This window comes from Mustela nigripes, chromosome 6 (genome assembly GCF_022355385.1).
Source record: "Mustela nigripes isolate SB6536 chromosome 6, MUSNIG.SB6536, whole genome shotgun sequence".
In the NCBI taxonomy this organism is placed as follows: domain Eukaryota; kingdom Metazoa; phylum Chordata; class Mammalia; order Carnivora; family Mustelidae; genus Mustela; species Mustela nigripes.
This window is the reverse complement of record NC_081562.1, coordinates 56,691,332-56,714,509: the sequence shown is the minus strand read 5'-3', so window position 1 is coordinate 56,714,509 and position 23,178 is coordinate 56,691,332. Positions and strand designations below refer to the sequence as shown.

Sequence of the window (23,178 nt, the reverse complement as noted above, 5' to 3'; positions counted from 1 at the left end):
TTTTAATTTATTTTCAGCATAACAGTATTCATTGTTAATTTTTATTTATTAAAAAAGTTTTTTTTATTATGTTCAATTAGGCAGCATATAGGACATTATTAGTTTTAGATGTAGTGTTCAGTGATTCCTTAGTTGTGTATAACACCCAGAGGTCACTTATTTCTACGCTCTGTTTGTATAAGAGGGGGCAGTGGCAGGCCAGTATTTAGAAGATGAGGAGGAGGGAAAGGACAGGTGAGTGGAAGTGATGATGCACATTTCATGCAATAGTTTCCCATTCTGAAATACATATATATAAAGCTTTTGGGACATACCCAAAATACAGGTTATTTTATTTCTTTGATAAATGCTTCTTCTTGTCTGTTTTCTCTTTGGAGAATTGACTGGGGCATCCCTTAGGAATCTCATTGCAACTTTTCATAAAACACCAAGCTCCTTGTTCTTTGTCTTTGACATCCCATCAAATCCTCATTATTCTTCCGAGTCCATCACCTCTCAAGTAGAAGGAATACAAAGCCTCAAGCTTGAACAAAGGGGAAAATGAAGATAGGCAAAGAGAGATATACATACATATATATGTATATACATATATATGTATAATTTTTTACTGCACTCATGGAAGGGCTATCTTCCCTTTCCCTAGCCCTGGACTAAGGGATAAAAGTTTAGCTCTTCTCAGAAGAAGGCATTCTTTTTTTTTTTTAAGATGTATTTATTTATTCATTTGAGAGCGAGGGCATGAGAGTGTGCATGTGTGCATGTGTGCATGTGCGTGTAGAGGGGGAGGGGGAGTTGCAGAGGGAGAGAGTCTCTAAGAGACCCCCCACTGAGTGCAGAGCCTGACTCAGGGCTTGATCCCATGACCCTGAGATAGTGACCTGAGTCAAAAGGAAGAGTCAGAGGCTTAATTGAGCCACTCAGGTGCTCAGAAAAAGGCATTCTTTTTTTTTCTCCCATGATAAGTTCATGCATCCTTGGTACCACTTAGGGGGTTGAAATAGAGGGGAAAAGTGGACGTGTGGCCAGCAATATTAATTTTCATATATGCATTTCTGTTTGTACCCCAATGGTAGGAAACAGCTAGTGCAGTAAGTTAAAAAAGTATAATTTGGGGATCAGAGAAATGTCAATTTTAATTCCCTTCTGTCATTAAATAGCTATATGACTTTGACAAAATGAGTCACCTTTCTGAGCTTTAGTTTCCTCATCTGTGATGTGGGATTACATGGGTAACACATGCAAAATATCTGTAACAGAGTAAGTGCTTGGGAGATGCAATTAACGTCTTTTACTTTTTTCTGTATTCATAGTATCTGATGTATTTTTAGGGCCCAGCGATCATTTGTTGCATAAACTTGACGTTGCTCTTGTCAGTTGCCTCACCCTGTAAATTTCTATTTTGTTGGCATTAGCTTGGGAAGAGATTCCTCAAATGTTGGGTTGTATAAATATGAATCAGAAGGATGATGTTATTAAGAGGTACAAGAACTAAGTTTTGAGATAAGGGATATCAAGGGATCTTTTGAATTCTTTGGGATTTTTATAGCAAGGCCATATGATGCAGGGAAGTACCTCTGTGGATGGATAGAGAATAAAGAGTGCTTTTATTTCTCATTCAAAATTAGCTGTTTATTTTCCTTTAGGACCTAACTATTCTTGCTTTCTGTCTAAGCCCTTTGGTGTAAACTATGTTCTCTTCTCCCTAGTTCACCCCTTCCCCATCTCCCACCAACATTTATACAAGAGTGATTCCAAGAGTAGTTGGAGATCTGGTGCTGGTCTCAGGTTCATTTTTTAATGCCAAATGGTGTTTTTCTGGCCTGGTGAATGCATGAGGGCAATTCAGCTAGGTTCAATGAATCTACCACTCCCAGGGGTGAGGAAAGGCTTGCTTCCCTACTCTTTACCAAGAGTAGGGGAATTCCCAAGGGAGTAGGAGGGGAAGGAAGTGTGCTTTATTGGATGATTTCCATACCTATCTATACAAGAGAACCACCAGGGAGCTTTAAAGTGCATGTTCTCGGGCTCTATTCCAGGTATATTGAATCCCTGTCCCTGGGGTTGCCCTCCAAATTCATATATATAACAGACTTCTCAGGTGAGCATCAGAGACCCAGCATGGCCTCTGAGTATAAAGCTGTGTGGAGGAGCACCATGCTATCTTGGGGCTCTCGATGAATGCTATGGGAAAGCACAAAAACCCTGGAAGTCTTGATGGTTCTTTTATGTGATACCCTAAAGTTTTTGCTGGATAATTGTAAGTGTCTTAAGAAAAAGATCTTTCCAAGCACCTAGTTTCCACTAGTTGTCTTGACTATATTTTTTCAGTGGGCTTCCCCATATGTTACAGGGATAGATTTCACCAACAGGCAAGCAGCCTAGACCGTTGATGTAGGAAATTTGCACCTGTCTTTACATGTCCAGTAATATTTTCATTAATTTTATTTCCCTTCCTTAAGCCACCTGAAAAATGAAAAAAATCTATTCAAATCTATTCAAATGCAAATGACTGCAAGCAAAAGAAAGGTGTGAAAGAAAGCTAATGGCTATAGGGAAATGATTTACCTCACTTTTGGCTTTATTGAGGACTCTTAAGCCTCTTCTCTACCATCCTGAGACCTTCCTGGATGAAATTTTGATTGGGAAGCAGCCACATTTCTTTGCCTTCTCACTTAAACTGGGGCTTTGGGGATGGTTAGAAAAAGAAATGGGAAGAAGAGTTCAACTTACAAAGATCATTTATCTTCTCTGGTGGTTTTTGTCCATTGCTGAGTTCTAATCTCCTCTTTCCACCAACACCTACTTACTTGGATCTTGACTTATTTTGGCAGTTCTCTGTGGATGTGATGTGGTTGCCATGGAAATGTTATCCAGCATGCTGCACGCTGCTTCGTCTTCTCTCCCTCTCTTCATTCCTCTCCAGCGTGTGCTTGCGCCCTCACATTATCTCCCTCTTGTACACCCACCCCAACCCCCTTTGTAATTGAACACATCAAACACTGCATTTCTTCAGGCTATTTTGCTCCTCTCCCTCAATCACATTGAATGTGTTTTAATTTTATATAATCCAAGTGACCTCACAATGATTGGAAGAGATGGAAGGAAATTGACTCAAAATGCTAAATTCCTCTAGGTTATGCTAGGATGCCCAAATATGAGGGAATTCAGGCGAGTGTTAATCAAATTAACTTCCCTCTGCTTTCACAGGGATTAAACCTTTGCTGAGGTTCAGAGAGACTTATTAATAATAACTTTCTGATTTCCACCTGGACTACTACTTCATGTCCTGGTGTTATCTACAAAGGAGAAAGTCTGAACTATCCTCAGCTCTTAATTTCCCATCTGTGAAACATTCGCTTTGTGTATTTTCTGCATTGACCCATAAATATCTCTGCAGATACTGACATCCTGGATATCAATCAAGACTTGAGCCAAATATAGAGAAGATCTTAGTGTGAATATTTGAAAATTCACCCTCACTTTCTCTTCTACTTTTTAAAAGAGATTTTATTTATTTATTTTAGATAGAGAGAGAGAGAAACAGGGGGAGAGGGAGATAGTCTCCAGCAGACTCCACACTGAGCACAGAGCCTGGCATGGGACTTGATCCCACAACCCTGAGATCATGACCTGAGCCAAAACCAAGAGTCAGAAGCTTAACCAACTGATCCACTCAGGTGCCTGAGTATTATTTTTTCTCTGTCCCTAAACTAATGAAATGAATGTACATTGGTAAAGAACTTGCAAATATTATTTTATACATATGTTTCAGGTTTCCCCAATGGTTTTAGTTTCCAGATTAAAAGAAACCATTGCCAGAAGCCACAATAACAAAAAAATTAGTATTTCTTTTTCTTTCTTATGGAATAAGATTTGGGTGGGTTATATGATTCTCATGGGTGGAGAGATGTTCTCATGGACAGTATAATGGGGAGAACATTCAAAGAGGGGAAATTTTTAAAGGGCCCATGCAAGAATGAAGTCAGCTCTGCTTTTTGTCTTATTGTTTTCAGAAAATAAAGGTTATAGGTATACCCTCTTTAGAACTTCAAAAAAATCAATATTTAGAGAGTCCCTTTCTTCCACATGAATTTGTACTAAATGGGGTGTGTGTGTGTGTGTGTGTGTGTGTGTGTGTGTGTGTATGTATGACATAGAAGGGGTGGATGTTGGGGGGCTAGAAAGTGAGAACATAGCAGGGGAAACTTCCAAGACTAGTCTTTTGGAAGTTCAAAACAAATCAATAAGTACTTATTGAATACTTAACACAAGCAAGACACTAATTTGGATTCTGCAAAGGATAATAAAAGGACAAGATTTGATTCTTACTTCGACTAGTGTATTGTCTATTATGGGAAAGAAGATACACATAAAAAGTTAAGTAACAAAAAGCAACAAAACAGGTCAGGTTGGTAATGAATGAAATACTGAAATGTAAACTGGCAGCTTGAAAGGGCAAGGAAGAGAGAAGAGGAAAGAGGCACCTTGAATGTCACGAATGTGTAGACAGGGGGTAAGATTTGACCTGAGTCCATAAACATGAGCAAGATTTGGATTACTCAATTGAGTGAAAACAGAAGAGAGGTAGGAAAATGCATGTAATGTTCATGGGACAGTGAAGTTGCTGCTTGACTTCAGCAAGGATTCATATAGAGGATGAGAAAGCTCCAAACGGATAAATGGGGCCAGGCTGTAGAGAGTCTTGACTGAAGGTGGATTTTGCTCTTGGTAATGGGGAGCCATTGGAGAGTTTCGAGTAGATAGTGACATAGCACTAAAAAGTCTAACAGGATTAAGTTCAAGTGGTATGTGGCGGGGTAGGGGATTGATACAAGGTAGAGAGCCCGGGAGGGGTCTGGGTCTGATATGAGATATGACAAAGCCCTGGTTTAGGATAAAAATTGTGGGGTAGAAAGGAGGGGACAAGTGCAAGAATTATATTTGTAAAAACAGGAATGTGTTGAGGTACTCATTGGACATGGGAAACTAAGAAAAAAGGAAGTTATCAAAAACACCTGAGAGGTTTCAAGACTAAAGGAATATTTATATATTAATAGTTAATATTTACTGAGTGCCTACTATGTGTCAGGCACCATTCCAAGTGCTTGGTAAATACCAATGAGAGAAGGGAATTAGAACATCAAGTGTTTTTAGAGGAAAGGGAAAACAACTACATCTCTAGCACTAAGAATTCGTAACATCAAGCATGAAGTGGAAATAGCCAGCGAGAGATAGAAATGAGGGACGTGAAAGAGGTCAGGGCCACAGGCATAGAATCGGGACTTACCGTACACTTAGAGGAACGTTCATGTCCTGAGAATGGCTGAAATGAACAGAGACCCTTACTGAATTTCCCAGAAATCCTCCAAGAAGGAAAAAGAGAAGCAAAAACATACTGGAAAGAAGGTAAGGAGCAAGTGAACTAAGTGCTGAGAATACTCTTTGTATTTGATTGTTCAGATCATAACTATCGTTCTGCCTCCCCTACTGAAGATAACTGATAGTCGATTATAACTCAAAAAAAGTATTTTAATATTGTATTTTAAGTCCAGAGAGAGGTTGGATATTCTGTGCCAAACCAGAATCAACTTTTTCCAATCTTAACCGAGCCAAATAAAAATTCTAGCTCTTGTCGTCTGTCTCTAACAAGAACTCCAAAAATATGGTCCTGAACTTTCATAACTGACTTCTTCCCAGAGTGTGATCTGAGGACTAATTCCTCCGTAAGTCCAGGCAAGCTCACTGCTTTGTGGTTTGTCTCCTGTTTTCCTATAAGGCAAATTAATTCCATTTCTTCACTTTTTTTAGTTAGTGCTGGTGAAATATGACAGATGGACAGCCGCTGGAGTCTGGAGTTTGCTTGTTATTCTGTGAATGTATGTCCTCCACTCTTTCTTACGGCTATGGAGAGGCAGTGTGCTGCATCCTCTTCTCTGTAGAACCTCCCTTACGAGGCTGGCACGAGGGAGAGTTAAAGGCAACTGATGCTTTATGTGGTGATGTAAATAATAATGAAGAGCCCAGGCTGTGGAGCCATTAATATCTGGGTTTAGATTTTAGTTCTAGCACGTTAGAAGTTTAGGACTTTGTTGATTCTCTTTCTCCCGGCCATTGCTTCTCTTGACAACATTTTTCTTAGTATGAGGCAGTGGAAGGAATATGGGTTTTAGAATCACTCAGAATTAAGTGGGATCAAATGCCAGTGCCACCAACCTTGGACCTCCATTATAATGTGATCTATTATTTTATAGCATTGCTGTGAGAATTTAAAATAATGCAAAGCCTCCAGAACGGAGCTTGGCATGTGCTCAATAAATAGTAGCATTGTTAGAGGTTGGTTTTTTTTTTAATTGAATTTAATTGAATGACCAGAACAGAAAATACAACTTCCAAGCAATTTCACTTATAGGCTAGACAGCCATCAGATTCATTTACCTTGGGGAGAAAAAAGTCTGAGAAAGGGACAGTCTCAATCAGTCTATTTTGCATATAATGGTGAACTACAGCTGACATTTTAACTGATCTGACTGGTTCTGAGAATGCAACTAATATGAGTGGTCAGCACAGTCTTTTCTTCATTCATGTTGTAAAGATGAAATTCTTTACTTTCTGTGCCGGAATTTGAACACTATGAGGACTAGTGGTCTCATTGCTAAAAGACAGAGGAACTTAGCTTGGACTTGGCTGTGTTAAGTCTGACCTGATATCAGAACATTAAGTTAGAATGGTCCAGTCAACTGAAGGTCGGGAAGGAGATGGGACCTCTGATGGAGATTTTGGATGCCTTGATATAGAGGGGATTTGCTGATGTGATGGCTATGAATGAGTTTCAGAGGGAGAGAGCAGAGGTGAAAAACAGTCTTGGGGTGCACCCAAGTTCAGGAGTTTCAAGTGAAAATGGACAGAAAAGGAGAGAGAACTAGTCTAAGAAGTATAAGGAGAGTCAAGAACTTACTTTGTTTTAAACAACAAATAAACATGGAAAAGGAGAGTTGCTGAAAATTTGGGAGTGTCAACCATTAAAAACTGTATAGTGTCAAGAATGATGTGAAGCAAAGCCCACTGATTTTATTTTTGTTGACCTTGCTTGGATTATTGATGACCTTGCAAGAATGGTTCCAGTAGAATGATAGAGGCAAAAGCCAAGATAGCAGGGGTTAGGGAGTGAGGTCTGGTGGGAAAAAAGGGACAGCAGGTTTCAATTACTTTTTTTAAAACAGTTGGAAGTAAAAAGAGGTAGAAAATGGAATTACTTTTCAGAGGTTGGAAAATAAATCACTTTGTGACCTGCCCTGGTCATCAAAGAGTTAATGGTATAAATGCACAGTAATTTCAGAAGCGTTAAAGAGCATGTTTCCATGGAAACATCAACCTACAGAGGGAGAGAAAGAGCTAGGATCCCCTGACAAAGAAGGAACAGCAGAGTTCTAGCCCCCACACAGTACAGCAGGGAGAAATGATTACATGTTTCTTTTAGCTTCCCTGTGAAGGATGCATTTGGGGTTCATGGTGCTGTCCTTTTGAGGACAAGAAACAGGGAAACAGAGTTCATTTTAAATAAACTCTTGCCCTTACCTTGCTTCAAATTCTGACTCAAGGGTCAAGCTCATTTTAGAATATTGGAAAAGATCAATGGGTGTCTTTAAGTAACTAGCTAAAACTAAATAAACAAGTAATTCTGATCTTCCCCTGACCTCTCTGTCCTTACCTGATCTAGAAACAGTGCCAAAAAGTATTGTGATTTAGAACAACACTTGAAAACACTCTAGAAACATAGGCTGGGTTTTTGGCCAGTAGCCTTGGACCAGCACCTTTGCGTTGGGGTTTCCATCTTGGTATATTCTCCTTAATTATATATGCATTTCATCTCACAGTTTTTAAGTCTATGAAATCCTTTTCATTACTGCCCGGTATACATTTCCTGCATCTTTGAATTCAACCGTACTTTCAGGGATAAGTCTTCCCACTCAGCTGTAGTCCCAGAAAGCCATTCTTCCAGACAGTGCTACAGGAGCAACATAAACAAAGTTGCTAACCAACTTTCCTGATGGTTCACTTTCTCCACCCCCATTTTAGATTGAACTTTGCATCTCTTTTGTCCCCCTGGTCTTTCCCTGGACCCTAGACTCAAAAACTCACTTTATTTTCTATGTGAAAGGGGTAGATGCGGCTCCCAATTCGGTTTTCTGAAAATAGAAATAAGTTTTTGAATGTGTCAGCAGCCTCCACTACTGTTTCCATATCACATCTGTAACATGATGTGATTATGAAGTGCCTGTCTCCCCTAAAGACATAATCATCACCCAGGCATCTTGACTACTTTGTCTGTTTGAAACTGTTGCCTGACCCTGGAATATCCTCACTCTTTTGACCCTCTTTCTCTCCCATTCAATACAGTTGATTCTAGAAATCTCCATTTTAAGACATATGCCAATCATTATAGGGAGACTAAATTACAACTCCTTTGTCCATGGGTGACAGCTCCTCATAACTTCCACTCCCAATTCTCGTAACTGAAGCCATCTCGCTAATTCATTTGTTCAACATTTTGCTACCCTTCAGTAGAGCTGCTGGAGAGAGTTGTGAAATTAAGCCTATGGTAGCTACAGAGGGAGTAGGAACTGTGTATATGGCAGTACATATATATATATATATGTAAACCTCAGTGTTGTGATTGGGTATATCTGTATACCCAATGTGTAGATTTTGTTGACCACCTCAAATGTAAGAGAGAATAGAGAAGGACCCCAGAACAGAGAAGAACAAATGGAGGAAATAGAGAAAGATCAAAAAGGAGGAGAAAAATCCCCCTTGTTCTTTTCCCTTGATATCATTCCCAGGTCACTCTGGATTCTTGACCAAGAGTTTCTTGGGTGTGTATGCCCAAGTTTTCTTACAATAAGTCTTGAAAGTTCACAAGAAGGAAAAACTCCCAGTCAAAATTGAATGTCCTAGAGAAATCTTTGCCAGTCATTGTTTGACTGGTCTTGGCATAGCCCCTGAGTAGCGATGCCAGCTCATGAGCTAAAATGGATGTCAGAAAGGCAAGCCTTCACCTTAAAATTATTAGTAAACATAAAGAAGAACATCAGTGTACTCAGGGATCAGCCAGCCTTTGACCTTTCTTGGTGTTTTCTCTGGGAAGGTCCCACCACTTAGCTTTGATAACCTGTAGGTCTATATTCCAACAGATTGAGCACCTAATCTGTGGAAGAGGAAAGGGATTTTTTGTTCAGTGTTTTTTGTTTTTTTTTTTTTTAAATGAAAGTGAGTTTAATCGATATGTATCATGGCAGTATGAATTCAAAAGGAAAAAAATTCCAGTGGCAATAACATCATCCGTAAGTTCTTAACTCCTTCCCACTGGGGAGTTTTACTTTTCCTACCATCTCTAGTAACTCTGGATTTTCTGTAGCAGTGTAGCACATCTCACCCCCAACAGAGGTGACTAAAGGCTGTGGGCATGAGGACAAGAAAGAATTCCCTCTCCATTATTATTGAGTTTTATCCACAGTTCCCTAAATGAGAAACAGCTTTACTGTTCAGCACACTTCACTGACATCACAAGGATAATTCACTGTATTGTACACTTGAAACTAATAGTATACTGTGTATATTAGCTATACTGGAATTTAAATAAAAACTTAAAAAATATAATGTAAACCTCAGTGTTGTGATTGGGTATATCTGTATTCCCTATTAGGTATCCAATCTAAGCATTAAATGAAGTAGAGTAGCAATAAAAGTTTTTATTGTTTTTTGTTTTTAAAAGGTGACCTCATTAGTTCCCTAAGGAATACACAAGCAAGAGTGGGCCTCTTACAAGGGAATGTTAAAAAGTATTACACAGCATTCAAAGCAGGGCTCTGGGAGGTCAGGATGGGGGTCATTTTGAGGTGTCATTTATTCTAGCCTAAAACTATGAGGATATGAACTCACCTTTTGCCTTTCTCAGGAAGTGAACTTTATATTGAAGTATGATTAAGTAATTCCCCACTACACAAAACCTCACAGGGGTTACCAATCCTAGTTCAAAGACAAACATTCCCGAGCCTTCAGGGTTTGGGATATTGTGGGAATGAGAGGAAGTATCCTGGATTGGTAGTATAATAGAAAAGCAGTGATCCAGGAATTGGGAGCTCAGACTCTAGATTTAATGTGCCAAAGAGAAGCAGCATTTCCCCAGGCTTCAGGGTATTTGGTTCTAACTAGGAAAAGTTAGACTGATCCAAAAGTCTCTGCAAAATAGCATTCTCAGAAGCCAAGCAACCTTAAAAAAAAAAAAAAAAAAAAAAAGATAATCATCACAGAAGAAGCTAACACATAAGGTTCACTAGGTGATAGGTGCAGGTCTAAGTCTTATATGTGTATTGAATTACTTAATCCTCACAGCTATCCTATGAGGTAGGTACTATTTCTATGCACATTTTTTATGGTGAAGAAATGGGGAGAGAAATTAAATGATTTGTGAGATCATACAGCTTCAGAACTGGCAGGTCAGGAACTTGTGCAGAGCTCATCTGACTCCAGTGTCCTTGCTCTTACACACCACATTGCAAGCTCTGGTGGTGGTGGTGGTGGTGGTGGTGGGGTGTGTGTGCGTTTATTACATATTACATTCCTTTCCTCTTTGCTTAACCTCTTCTGTTCTCTTATTCGCTTTCTATTCCTCACTACTAAGCATTGTCCAGGCTTTGTCATTCATTTAGGTGTAGTCTATTTTATGAATGAGGACCAGTTCCTGGGTTTGATCCAGAGGGACCCATCAGTCAGTCCAGAGGAGAACTGTCCCCTGGCTACAGCCTGTCACATTGACCCCACTCAGCGAAAGGGTGCTGCAGGTGGGCAGGAGTGAGGTCATTCCAGCTCGTGGCCAAGCCATCTCCCAATGCCCACTGATTGAACATCTTTCTAGAGGAAAGTTAATGTTCTCTGGCCTCTTACGTTCAAGCTGGGATTGTTGCGCAACTTCCAACAGTGCTCTTCTATTTTCTTTCAGTTCACATAAAAATAATTCATGATATTCAGTCATGAAGCAGAATTTATTTTTTTCTCTCTTAGACCTAAGGGCCTGAGAAGCCTTTTCATTTGCAGTAGATGGCGAGTTGATGCTTCACCATTTATCCCTTGCACAAATGCAGCTCAACTCAGACTGCTCAGGGCCCAAAGCATAGTCCTCATCACCAGCAGGCAGGAGGAAGTATATTAAATTTATATCAGTCAGTCCTCAAGATACTTTACTATCTCATTAATTTAACACCATGGATTTAGAATTTAAATAACTAAATAAGGACTAGCCTAAACTTGAAACTTTTATGAGTTGTGAAGAATGGTTTGCAAAATAAATTAATGATATAAACACCATTTCGTAGCAAACGTTTAATTTACTGGAAGACAAACTACTTTTAATCTTTTTTGAGTAATTATAAATTAATATTACAATGTGCTCTTTAAATTAGTTTTCCCTGAGGTTCTCTATTAAGTATCATTATACAGAAATAAGGGAAAAGAACTGCATTCAACGGCTTAGGAAACTGGTATTTCTAAGTCTTTTGTTTAACAGCATGGTTTAATATTTTTGTATATGACATTATAGGTTGAAGGAAACCTTTAAAACTTCTTGAAATCCTTTTTCCTTGAAAAGAAAACCATGGTTGGCATGAATAAAATAATTCATTTTCAATATTCTTGAAAATATTGCCACGCGGTATAAGAACCAGGGGGTCCAAGATTTGAACAGAGGTTGTGACTGCAACATCCTTGCTCTAAAATACCACAATACGCAGCTTGGGTGATGGTGGTGGTGGAGGGTGTGGGGCAGGGTACACAGTGCAGTCCTTTCCTCTTCAGTTATTTTTTTGTTCCCCCTTATGTCTTTTCTACCAGCATTTTGGGGCATTGCCCAGATCATCATTTGCATGTAGGATGTCTTACCAATGAGTTACCTCTTCTGGGTTTAATCCCACAGGAGCCCACTGGGCAGTGGACACTCATCCCTAGCCATGGGCTGCCATGTTGACAGCATTCTATTGGATGGTTCATTGTAGATTCCCTTTGATAAGCATGAATTTCTAACTTGGGCAAGTCAGAAATTTCTACTTTGTTTATCAAACTGTAACACCAGCTGTCTAATTGTTACACATCTCTGCCTCTTTCCCCCAATACTGGTGTCTAAGTAGGTAAGCTTTTAAGTGTTTTCAAGTCCATGGTTTCTAATCCTGTGAGGAATTGTTTCTGCTATTTCGAGAAAAAAAAATGTGTATATGAAGTAGTGCTAAGTGACATAGTAAAATGGTTAAGAGAGATAAGAGAAAGACTGAAAGATGTGTGGTTTTGTTATCCGACTAATGGAATGTCATAATGTAACAACCACAGAGGAACTAGAGAGCACATCAGAGGAACATCCCTGTGCTCCCCTCATCAGGTGTGTCTGGTGGTACGAACCAGCCCATTTTATGGATGAGGGACTTGAAGGCCTTAGCAGGTGAGTTACACACCAAAGACTCAGTTATTTACAGAGTTATGAAATTTTGGAGTTAGAAATTGCAAACAAGGGGTCAAGGATTCTGGTCTCCTGTCTGGAATTGTTTTTCCTTTATTCCTTTGCTCTTAACATCTAGAGGATAGAAACTGAGAGTAGGAAAAAAAGCCACTGTTTCTGAGATGTGGCAGTGTGAGCGGGATGTGTGCTGGACCCAGGGTGGGGATACCTGCATCCCATTTCCAGCCCTGTCATCTGATCTTGGTAAAAGCCATGAATCCTCTGGACTTCATCTGCTTCATCTAGCAATGAAAGGATTGGATGAAGTGAGAGACTTATCTTTCTTATTACCGTGTTAACAGATACTAATTAAGAAATCCAGTGCCTTGTAAAAATCTGGAGGGCAGAATGAGTATTGCAGTGCCGAGGCTGTTGGTTCTCTGGGAAGATTCTGGCAGAGCTCTTTGGGATGCCTCCCCCACAGGACATACTGCTAAATCATTGCTTTAGGTACCACTGTGGTGCAGTGGATGAGCTCTGAGTGGCATGGTCAAAGTCAAAGAGGTGCAAGGGCTTTCTTACCTCAGCTTGACCTCATTAAACCCACTGGACTATGACTTTGGCCATGTAAAGCAAATGTATTGGCTCGGAGCCCATCGGGGTTCTGAGGCTCTTTCTGAACGAGGAGTCAAGCAAGAAATGAGATGCATTTTATCTTATGCAGTCTGTACTGGGGATCTGCGGGGTCCAGGGCATGACACATGACATGAGAATGCTAAAATGCACATCTGGGGCTTGCAAAACTGCTTTCACTTCCCTTGGTGGTAATCATGAAAAGAAGGCCAAACTGGAAACCAGAAGACTTAAACTCTAGGCCTGAATAGGCAGGTCACCTTGGAAAAGAGGGTAGCATCTTGGAGCCTGTTGGCCCCTTTCTAAACTGCGAGTTCTTGATGGATAGCTTCTAAATTTTCTTCTGATTCTAACAATTTGGGATTCTGTGTAATATTAGAACTTGATGAGACACAGTAAGGTTTCTTATGGGTCTATCTACATCCTAGAGACTAATTAAACGATATATGTATATTTATATACCAAGCCTTGCTGGGGCTTCCAGGAGTCTCGAGTCTTCTAGGAAAAGCTTCTGAATTTGGCTGCCACTTGAGCTAGGCTTTCTGACTGTACACTTGAGGACGGCATGTTTAGAGAAAAACAGAAGAACTGTGGCATCTCCTAATTATAGTTTAATCTTTTATACGTGGAAGCTTTGAGGTTTTAATTAATGTTCAGAATTGGCAAAGTGCATCCAGATCCAGGGGTAGTTGGATATTTTCAGGCCTGTGGAAAGTTAAATTGGCTACTACGACCATTTGACCTAGTTTATCCCCCTACGTGGAATGCAGTCTCCACTCCTCCAGTGTATTCCATTGGTAATTGGGTCTTGTTAAAATGTAGTTATCATACTTTTACTCGGTGAGGTCCAAAATGAGGCAGGTTTCTTACTTTAGATATTCAAATCATGCTAATATATTCTTTTTCTGAATTTTTCCTCTTATATAATCTTTTATTTGTATCCTATTTTCTGTGGTCTTCCTATCAATTATTTCATTTCATGAGCACTTCAAGCTTACTTGAGAAGCTGGAGGGTAGAGTGGTGTTTCCATTTTAAAGAGGAAAAACCGAGGTTCAAGCACTGAAATCCCACACCTAGAAGTGACCACAGTCCCAGTTATCTTTTTTCACAGTTCTGTTAGTAGTGAATGGATTGCCTTGTTCTGCTATTCAAAGGGCATCCTTGTTCAGGGCAGGTGAATATTTGCAAGGTCCTCACTGCTAGCTAAATGTTGGCTCATCAGAGAGAATTACTCAAAAAAAAAAAAAAAAAACACAATGTGAATGAGTAATCTATATTCTGCTGAAGGATATGAGTGGTTAAAGTGTACTTTGGAAAAGAATATTTTGTTTGTTGTCATAAAATTTATCAATATTTGGTAAGTGTAAACTGTGTGAGAAGGTCCTAGATAGAATAAAATGATCCTGTAGAGTTGAAAGAGAAAGGACATCCCAGAAAGAGTTTAAAAGAAAAATCAGAAAGGAGTAACTAGAAAAATTTAACTATAGAGCAACTACCTTGCCCATAAGTATGGTTTATTTTCTGAAAGTTTGAATTTTAAAACTTGTACACCCGATTCGATGCTGTCCTCTTCAGAGAAGTCATTGTGAGATGCCATTCTTGCCACTTATTACTTAAATTATATTTGGAACTTCTCTTATAATTGCTTTTGAAATAGACACTTAAAAAATCACATATCTTAATTCAGGTAAAGTCAGAATTATTCTGAACCATGTCCAGTAAAAAGGAAGGTACTTAAGCCAGGTGACTTATTTCTCTCTCTTTCCTTCCTTTCTCCTCCTCCCCTTCCTAAAAAAAAAAAAAAAAAAAAAAAAAAAAAAAAAAAAAAAAAAAAAAAGAAGAGAGAGAGAGAGAAAACTAAAATTTGTTTGCGTGTCTCATTAACCTTCTCTGTGAAGAGTTCCAGAAATTATTCGAAGCAATGCAGTATTATTGTAATAAGAACATACTTTCCAAGTTAATTACATTGGGTGCTTAAATTCTGGTTTGTTAATTTAAAATATTTTGTTTTGTGTCTTTGTAATTCTTTCTTGGAACAAATTATATATGGCTTTGCCTGGAGTGTTGAGACTGTAAACTACAGGAGACCTGAGTATAATTTTCCAGCTGGTGATGGGCTTGAGCAAGCGGCGTGGAGCTAAGAGATGAGGGGCAGTGCAGGGAATGGGGAAGGTGCCACATGGAACATTGAGTTGAATTAGGAGTGCTACCCTTTTACCAATGGGAGGTGTCCAGAAAGAGCAGCCAGGGGATAAGAGGAGGGGACTTGAAGTCATGGCATGTGATAACTACACTAAGGAACAGGAAACATTAAACCTGACGTGGCATATGACTGTTGGGGTGGGGTGGTGAAGAGATCATGGGACTGGGAATGTGGCTTAACATGTTATCTCTGTTCCCAGTTAGCTGTGGGACATTGGGAAAATTTAATTTGACTTCTCTGTGCTTTGGTTTACCTATCAAGGCAAAATTCTAGAACTAAATGAGCTTAAGTTTTCTTCAAAGATTAAAATTTATACGTTAGCCATGATAAATGTCTTTGAATACTTGAAGAGCTTTCCTGTGGAAGAAGGATTAGACTAAGACTGTATAATATCTAAGGAGAGGGCCAGGATCTAGGGGTTCCAGGGGAGCAAATTTCAACTTGAAGTAAAAACAAAACCAAAAACCTTTGCCCATCAGTGAGATAGCTACATTGAGGTGGAAGGTGCCGTGATAGCAAGAAGAACTAAGAGAGCCAATCTTACGCTGTAGAGGGAAAGCATAAACTGTAACAAGTGGTGAACTAGTTGATCATGAAAGTCTCTTTTAGTTCTGAGTATCTCTCTTCTTTTGTGGTCCTCGGTGCTCTTGATTGCATTTGTGAAGACCGTAAGACCAGAGAATGACAGGCTGAAGCCCAGGTGGCTCTAGAAGTAAGAAGGTGTTCCATGAGGGTTTGGCTCATGCTCTCTAGTCATCTTTAAAATTGCCTGAAGGATATGCATCTTAGTATCCTTGTTGCTTAACCAAAGGTTACCTGGATGAATGAAGAATCTCACAATTTCACTGAATAAGAAGACTTAGAAGGGGAACATTTCGGCTGCCTTCTGATGCATTCTTCTTCCCTTCAGTGTGTTAGGAACTGTTGTCATGAAAAATCTGAAGCCCCTTGGAAACCTTGCAGAGACATGTCGCATAGCGGCATCAGGCCCAAGGCTCTAGAGTAGCATGTCATGTGAAAACTGGGCTAATCATTATTGACTCCTTGGGCCCTTATGGTAAAGGGACATTAATTACCATCCCCACAGTTGCACTAATGTGGTTGTAATGAGCACGCCTGTGGGAATCCCTAGCGAGGGAACCCTTCCTCAGGTCAGAGCAGTCAACAGGGGAATGGTGTGAGCTGTAGGTGCAGGTGTGAGGAGGAAGACCGTTTCATTGGTCTGACTCTAGTTACTTCCGGAGTTCCTGGTCATTTATGTGCCTGTGCCTGGAATACTTTCTAAAATACCTCCCCTCCTTCCCCACAAACCCCTGGGATTTTCTGTTCACTCTACACAAATGCAATAGCTCTGGCTTCCCGATACATCTTGTGCAACCAGTGCAACCCTGACTGCTGCACTCATCACACAGCTCTTAGAAATATGGGCTGGGCTGCATCTTAATAAGCGTTCAAAAGTGTGTGCATATTTCTGGGAGGCAGAGAGACCTAGTGCTCAATATGCCACCTTTCTTAGCAGAACATTGTCTTGGTACATTCCCACTTTCTTTTCTTCTACAACCTTCACCCTTTAATGGAGTCCTTCTAGAAGTGAATAATTGTTAACGCTTAAGGAGGGTTGACTATGGACCAGGCCTTGTGGTAAGTTATCTCATTCAAGCCTTACAGACCTAATCAAGTAGGTTTCTTTTTATCTTTTCCTATTATTCCTATTATTTGAAAGCTTGGAATTCTGTGCAAACCAAATGGGAGCTGGAGGGATACCAGTTTTCTCAGTAATATTTGTATATCTATGTGTCTGTCTCCATTTACCTTTCTCTCTGTCTTCCTAACTATCTTGTTGTTGGCTTACCTTCTTCATACCAGTAACCTTTTCTTTTATTCTGTCTTTACAGGTATCTGATCAATGTCACCTTTGAGGGAAGAAATCTGTCCTTCAGTGAAGACGGCTACCAGATGCACCCGAAACTGGTGATAATCCTTCTGAACAAGGAGAGGAAGTGGGAGAGGGTAGGACATATCTTTTGGCAATTCTCGAGCAAAGTAGATGGGATAGGGCTATAAGATTTTGCAACACATTCAGGGAAAACCAAACCAAACCTTGATTTTGGTTTCTGAGCTGGGAAGTAAGAGGGCAGTATTTTGAAGAACATAGGAGAAGCTGTTTCTCAAACTTGCATCTTTATTTTCTTGCTCCTTTGGTTAATCAAGAGACTATTTTCTTTATGCATTACCATTTTTATTGGTTATGGTACTGTCTGAATCATGACTTTGTCCTAATGGAAGAGAGTATACGTGTATAATATAACATAATTTGGTGAAGAAGTCAAATCAGTGATACGATTCAGAAATTGTATCCTACATAGTATCCTGGGGAAGTTGATGAAACCTAATTTGTAAGCACGCAGGTTTGAATTTACTGTGATTGCAGGTTTGCCGTGCTAGGCTTTTTTCAGGACCTCTCTCACTGCCAGCTGATCCCAGTGTCTGAAACTCTACCAATTGGAAATTAATTTCTGTGGGTGCTGGACTACTGGTGCTGGACTACTTAGGCTCAATTTCTAGCTCCTCTACTCACAAACTTGTCTTCTTAAGACCTTGGACAAATCTCTTAACTACTCTGCCTCAAGTTTCCTCATCTATAAAATGGGATTAAAGAACAATAGTACCAGGATGCCTGGTTGGCTCAGTTGGTTAAGTGGCTGCCTTCGGCTCAGGTCAGGATCCCAGGGTGCTGGGATCGAGTCCCACGTCTGGCTTCTTGCTCAGCGGGGAGCCTGCTTCTCTCTCTGCCTCTGCATGCTGCTCTGCCTGCTTGTGTGCTCTCTCTTTCTCTCTCTTCCAAATAAATAAATAAAAATAAAAAATCTTAAAAAAAACCCAATAGTACCAAGATCACAGCATTGTTATGAGGATTAAATATATTAATATACATAAACGACTTAGTGGCTGGCACATAGTATGTACTTAATAGGTATTTGCTTTTATTGTTATCCCTGATTCCTACTTAAATATAGAAGTTCCTGAGAGTAACGTCAGCCTTGGTGTTTCTTTTGTATGTTCTTCAGGTCATTTGTTCTTTGAGGTGCTCTGCTGAGAAATGGTTCTATGGATAAATAAGGTTGGGGATGCCATCCTCTGCTTTCTCATTCTGGGAGCTTCCTAGAACATGTCAACTTTAGAAAGTTCAGAGGAGTCTTATCAATAGCAAAGAACCATCTTTAATTTTACTTAAATCTGGTATTTCCCGAATTTGTTTTACTCTGAGACCCTTTTGTTCATGAAATTCCTGTTCTGTAAAACATGCTGTGATACACTGATTTAAGACAATTTCTATAGACTCTGTGGATCAGTTGGCTGAAACAAACGTCAGGATGTCAGCATGGTTCTGACTGGAATGGGGACCAGACTATATATTTCTAGAAGGAATAGCCAGGAAAAGAGACCAGGGATAAATTTCTTGAAATTCACCATCTCGAGAGAGCCCTGGACAGGTAGTTGTGTGAATGCTCACCTGGGAAACAGCACGTGTGGCTCACGTAGTGGAAACCCGGGGCCTTATTCTTCAAGTTGAAAGAACTCCATCTATCCTGTAGTTCCTTACCTCAGGGCACAGCTACAAGGCGGAGAACATCTCTTGCATTCTTGATTAACGTTGCACTCCCTCTGCTGAGTTATCATTTGTTCAGAAGTGCTTTCCCCTGGGCTCCTGCTCTTCACCCAATCAAGCCGCTTTCACTGCTGCTATAGAGACATAATAATTTAAGAAGTATTCTGGGACCTCATGTAAAACACGTACTTCTGTGTGTCTCCAGGAGAAGGGTTATTACTAACTGAGGCTTCATACGTGGATCAGAGATGTCCAGCTGGGGTAGCTTTGATGCAGTAGACTCATGATGCCTGCCTCAAGTATGGGGCATCTCACACCTGTCCTTCCTTAAAGAGACACCACTTCCTGTCACTCATGCTGACTCCTCTAGGCTAGAATCTGAGGCCTGTGACCAGCCCCCACTTTCCAAAACTAGACACACCTCCCTGGGATATGGATCCCTTCCCTTCTTAACAATTCTACCTTTACAGTAGCTCTTGAATTTATTCCTCCTTATATGAGCCAGGAGCCATGAGATAATTTTTTAAATGGGCCACCCTGTCCGTGATGCCTACCTTTATCCATTCAGATAAGTCCCAGACATGGCTACTAGAATGAGTTTCCTAAGGCACAACTCTGATTACATTCTTTCTCTGCCCAAAACTTGCTTGGAGTTTCTGTGGTTTACGCATCAGGCCCAGGCTTTCTCCTTGCATTTAGGACTCTGATCTACCTTTCAAGGTCTATCTTCTCTCCCTTGCTATTTCTTGTCTCACCATCAAGCTACACTGGGCTCTCTCTGTACATCTTGCTTCCTACAGTGTGGCATGACGTTTCCTTTTTCTGGAATGGGTGGTCCAATTATATAAATCATAACCATCCTTTGAAACCCAATTAAAATATTATTGTCTTCTCTGATCTTTGACCGAGATACAATCTCTCACATTCTCTTGTCCCCTGTAGCTTTTGTTTCTACCTCTGTTGTAGCACTGTCAGATCTGTTGGTGTGAGAGTTGCATGTATGTGTGCTTCCAAATGGCAGAGGCTGTGTCTTTATATCGCTTTGTCCTCCCAGCAACTAGACAAGCGTATTGCATAGAGCAATTCAGTAAGTATGTGTCAGATGAATGAGAACCATTGCATAATACAAGAGTCTAAAATCTATCATTAAGAATCCAAGTTTATGCTATTGCCCTTGATGCAATACCTCTTTTTTGAGACAGAGGAGAGATAAAATCTTTATGTATATTGAGTTTTCATAGATCATACTTTAAATGTAGTAGGGGAGCTTGTTATTTAAAGAAAGTCTGTGGTTAATCTTTTTACAAGGCTTTTTGGGAGGCAGTGCAATCAGAGAAAATTTTCATGCTGACTTGGTTAAATTAGGAAACATTGTTAAAGAGAGGGGGGTCTTTACTGTTTATTGAGTTCACAGAGCCAGGAGGCTCCCCAGTGTGGAACCCCTTGTTAGGGCTCACTTGTGGGCAGGAAGGGTGGCAGGAACCAAGCACAGACCTAGAACATGTCTGAGATATGCTGAAATTGTGTCCTGGGAAGTATACATGGGAAGTTTTTTTTCCCCATTATCCTGGCCCCCAGGATGCTCTGTATTCTCAGGATTTCTGATGCCATTCTAGAAGGTTCCATGTGGTCAGGGAAGATTTAGTGGCTGTGGACTCCATAGAGGTAGACACAGGGCAAAGAGTCTTCAGTGAGGAGATGGACCCTGGGAAGATAAATGGAGAAGGAATCTAGATTTGTGGAGGAAATGAGGGCTAAAAGACAGGACCCACAGCTTCTGGTCATGCCCCTAACTAGCTAGGTGACCTGCTCTTTTCACCTTTCTGGATCTTTATTTTCTCACATCTAAACCCATGGCATGAGATTAAGAAGACTTCTAGAGTCCTCTCTGGCTCTAGCTTCCGGGATTGCAAATTCCACATTGCAAATAAGTAAGGGCTTGGAATGGAGTTGGGGTGTGAGCTGAAGCATATGAAAGGAACCTGAGTTTGTTTCTAAGAACAGTAGCTCCCAGGAATATTTGTCATTCTTGTCATAAATACCATCTCCTAAGAAGGCCTTCCTTGATGACTCGAGCTAATGTTGCCACCTAGTCAGAACAGCTGATTTTAATTTTCTTCAGTGTATTTTCTACTTGATGTTTTGCCTGTTTGCCTGATTGCTTATTGCTCATCTCTTCACACCAGGACAGATGCTTCCTGGAAGCAAGGACCTTGTTCACCTCTGTAATCCTAACACTTATGAAGAGCGCCTGGCCCACAGTGACCACTCAAAGGATTACTGTTAAATAAGTGAAGAACCCATATGCTTAGGGGTGTTAGTTCACTTCTGCCTGAAAGTCTCCCAAGTAGACAGACTGGTTTACTGAAGAGCATGGGAGAGCAGGGGCAGGCCCCTCGGTGGGTGTGAGCAGCACAGCTTTGGGGTACAGCGTGGGGGGCCATTTTAGCGAGGCCCAACTTCCCAGGGGTGGCAAGCCTCAGCAGCTTTCAACAAGAAGCCTCGGGCTGAGGAAGACGCCCTCAGATGCTGATGTAAACCATGTGATGGGCCATCGCTATATTCTTTCAGGCTTTAAAAAGGAGTCTCGTGACCGTTGTCTTATAAATCTGGCTCCTTCTGAAAGACTTGAAGTCCAGGCAACATAATCTGGGACTGAGCATGGTTCTGGAAATCAGAAAGAGCCAAGATGAAACTAAAGAGGTACTACACATTGGCTAATGGAATTTAAATGATTAAAAAAAAAAAAAAAAAAAAAGCTGAGTTGAATGTCCCCTGTTGCCATTTATCAGCTGCATAATAAACCAGGCGACCAAACCACCTGACTCTACTTCCCTTTTGTAAAATAGGGTTTTACACTATTATAAAGATCAAAGGAGATTTTATAGTAAAACACCAGTTAATAGTGACTGCAACATTGGCAGTATTCAACAGATGTCGGTCGGTGCTCTCCTTCTTCACTGAGGTAACATTGCGCTCAGTTCTAAATCAGATGGTACAGAAGGGGATCCAGTAAAAAGAACATCCTCTTATCTGCGATTCTTGGTTCCCCCATGTCCCTCCCCTGAGAAATCATTGTTTCCAGGGTCTTATGTATTTTCTCTGAAAACACTTAAAGCATATAAAAATTTTATGTATTTACTCAACCTCCTTAAAAAAACAAACAAACAAAACAAACAGCTCCTGCTCTTGTGAACTCTTAAGGATATCCTATGTAAGTAGCTACTAGGGAGGCATGGGGCGGGGGCTAGCCTAGCGGAGAGCTCTTTGGATCAGAATCACACTCACAGAAAGCTGAATAATCTCTTCAGTCTGTAGGGACACGGAAAAGACCGTTTCACAGGGAGTGCACACATACATGTGTGCAGGGGCAGCATGGGGGAGTTGGAAAGGGCAGGGGATGGTTGACAAATGTGTGCAGAGTGGCTTTATTTGTAAGTCTTGTCTCTAAGTGTGGGACAGCTGCATTGACTTGCATTAAAAATAGTCTGGCTGGGAGAAGCACTTCCAACGAGCATTCAGGCTTCTGTCTTTATCAGAGCCTCTCATGATGTGCTTCATTGCTACCGCTCTCTGCTTCCATTTAATCGTTCCTAAAATGGGGATAATAAAAATGAAATGCAGTAGGGGTGTGTTCTGAGTAATGACTTCAAGAAATGATGATGGTGCATTTTCAGGCTGTAAGAGGTAAACAGTCTTTGGAGGGACTGTCCGGGTCTGAATCGCAGGAGAGTATATATGGGTTACCTCTCTGCTTGCCTTTCCCCAAGGATAGGAGGCGGATTTTATAAGCCCACTTCCTCTTCTCTGCCTCCACCTATCGGGAAATGCCCTTCTTTATGTAGATTAAAACAGTCTCAGTTCATCTGGTCATATTTTGGCTCCCCAGATCCCAGTTATCATCCAAGGCTTGCACTGCTGAAATATTACAGCTCCCTCTACCCCTGACAGAAGGGCTAGGAATAGAAGTACTTAGCACACACTGCTGGGCCTGTAACAGTATTTATGAATTAATGGATCAATTGTGGGGAGAGAAGAAGGGTAGTAAACCGGTAGAAGGAAAGTCCCCAAGAGTGGCAACAGCAACAACATAATAAGACCAAATGCTCTACCAGCATCTGGAGCCTGGGATGGAGGAGGCAGGTTATGAGATGCTATATGCCTCCGACAGCCTCATAGCCAGGAGACAGCGGCAAGTCCAGGCTGGGGTTGCTCTGCAATGCAAGCACCTGAGGGTGAGGGGGATCGTA

At 40.7% G+C, this 23,178-nt stretch overlaps 1 protein-coding gene across 1 annotated transcript in view; it reads left to right on the top strand.

Annotated features, from left to right (window-relative positions):
* The window catches only part of GRIN2B (glutamate ionotropic receptor NMDA type subunit 2B), a 403,262-nt gene that overhangs the window by 280,331 nt on the left and 99,753 nt on the right, over positions 1-23,178 (top strand). Inside the window, exon 4 of the mRNA XM_059404761.1 lies at positions 17,214-17,328. Within this exon, the coding sequence (XP_059260744.1) occupies positions 17,214-17,328 (115 nt within the window). The remainder of the gene's footprint in view (positions 1-17,213; positions 17,329-23,178) is intronic.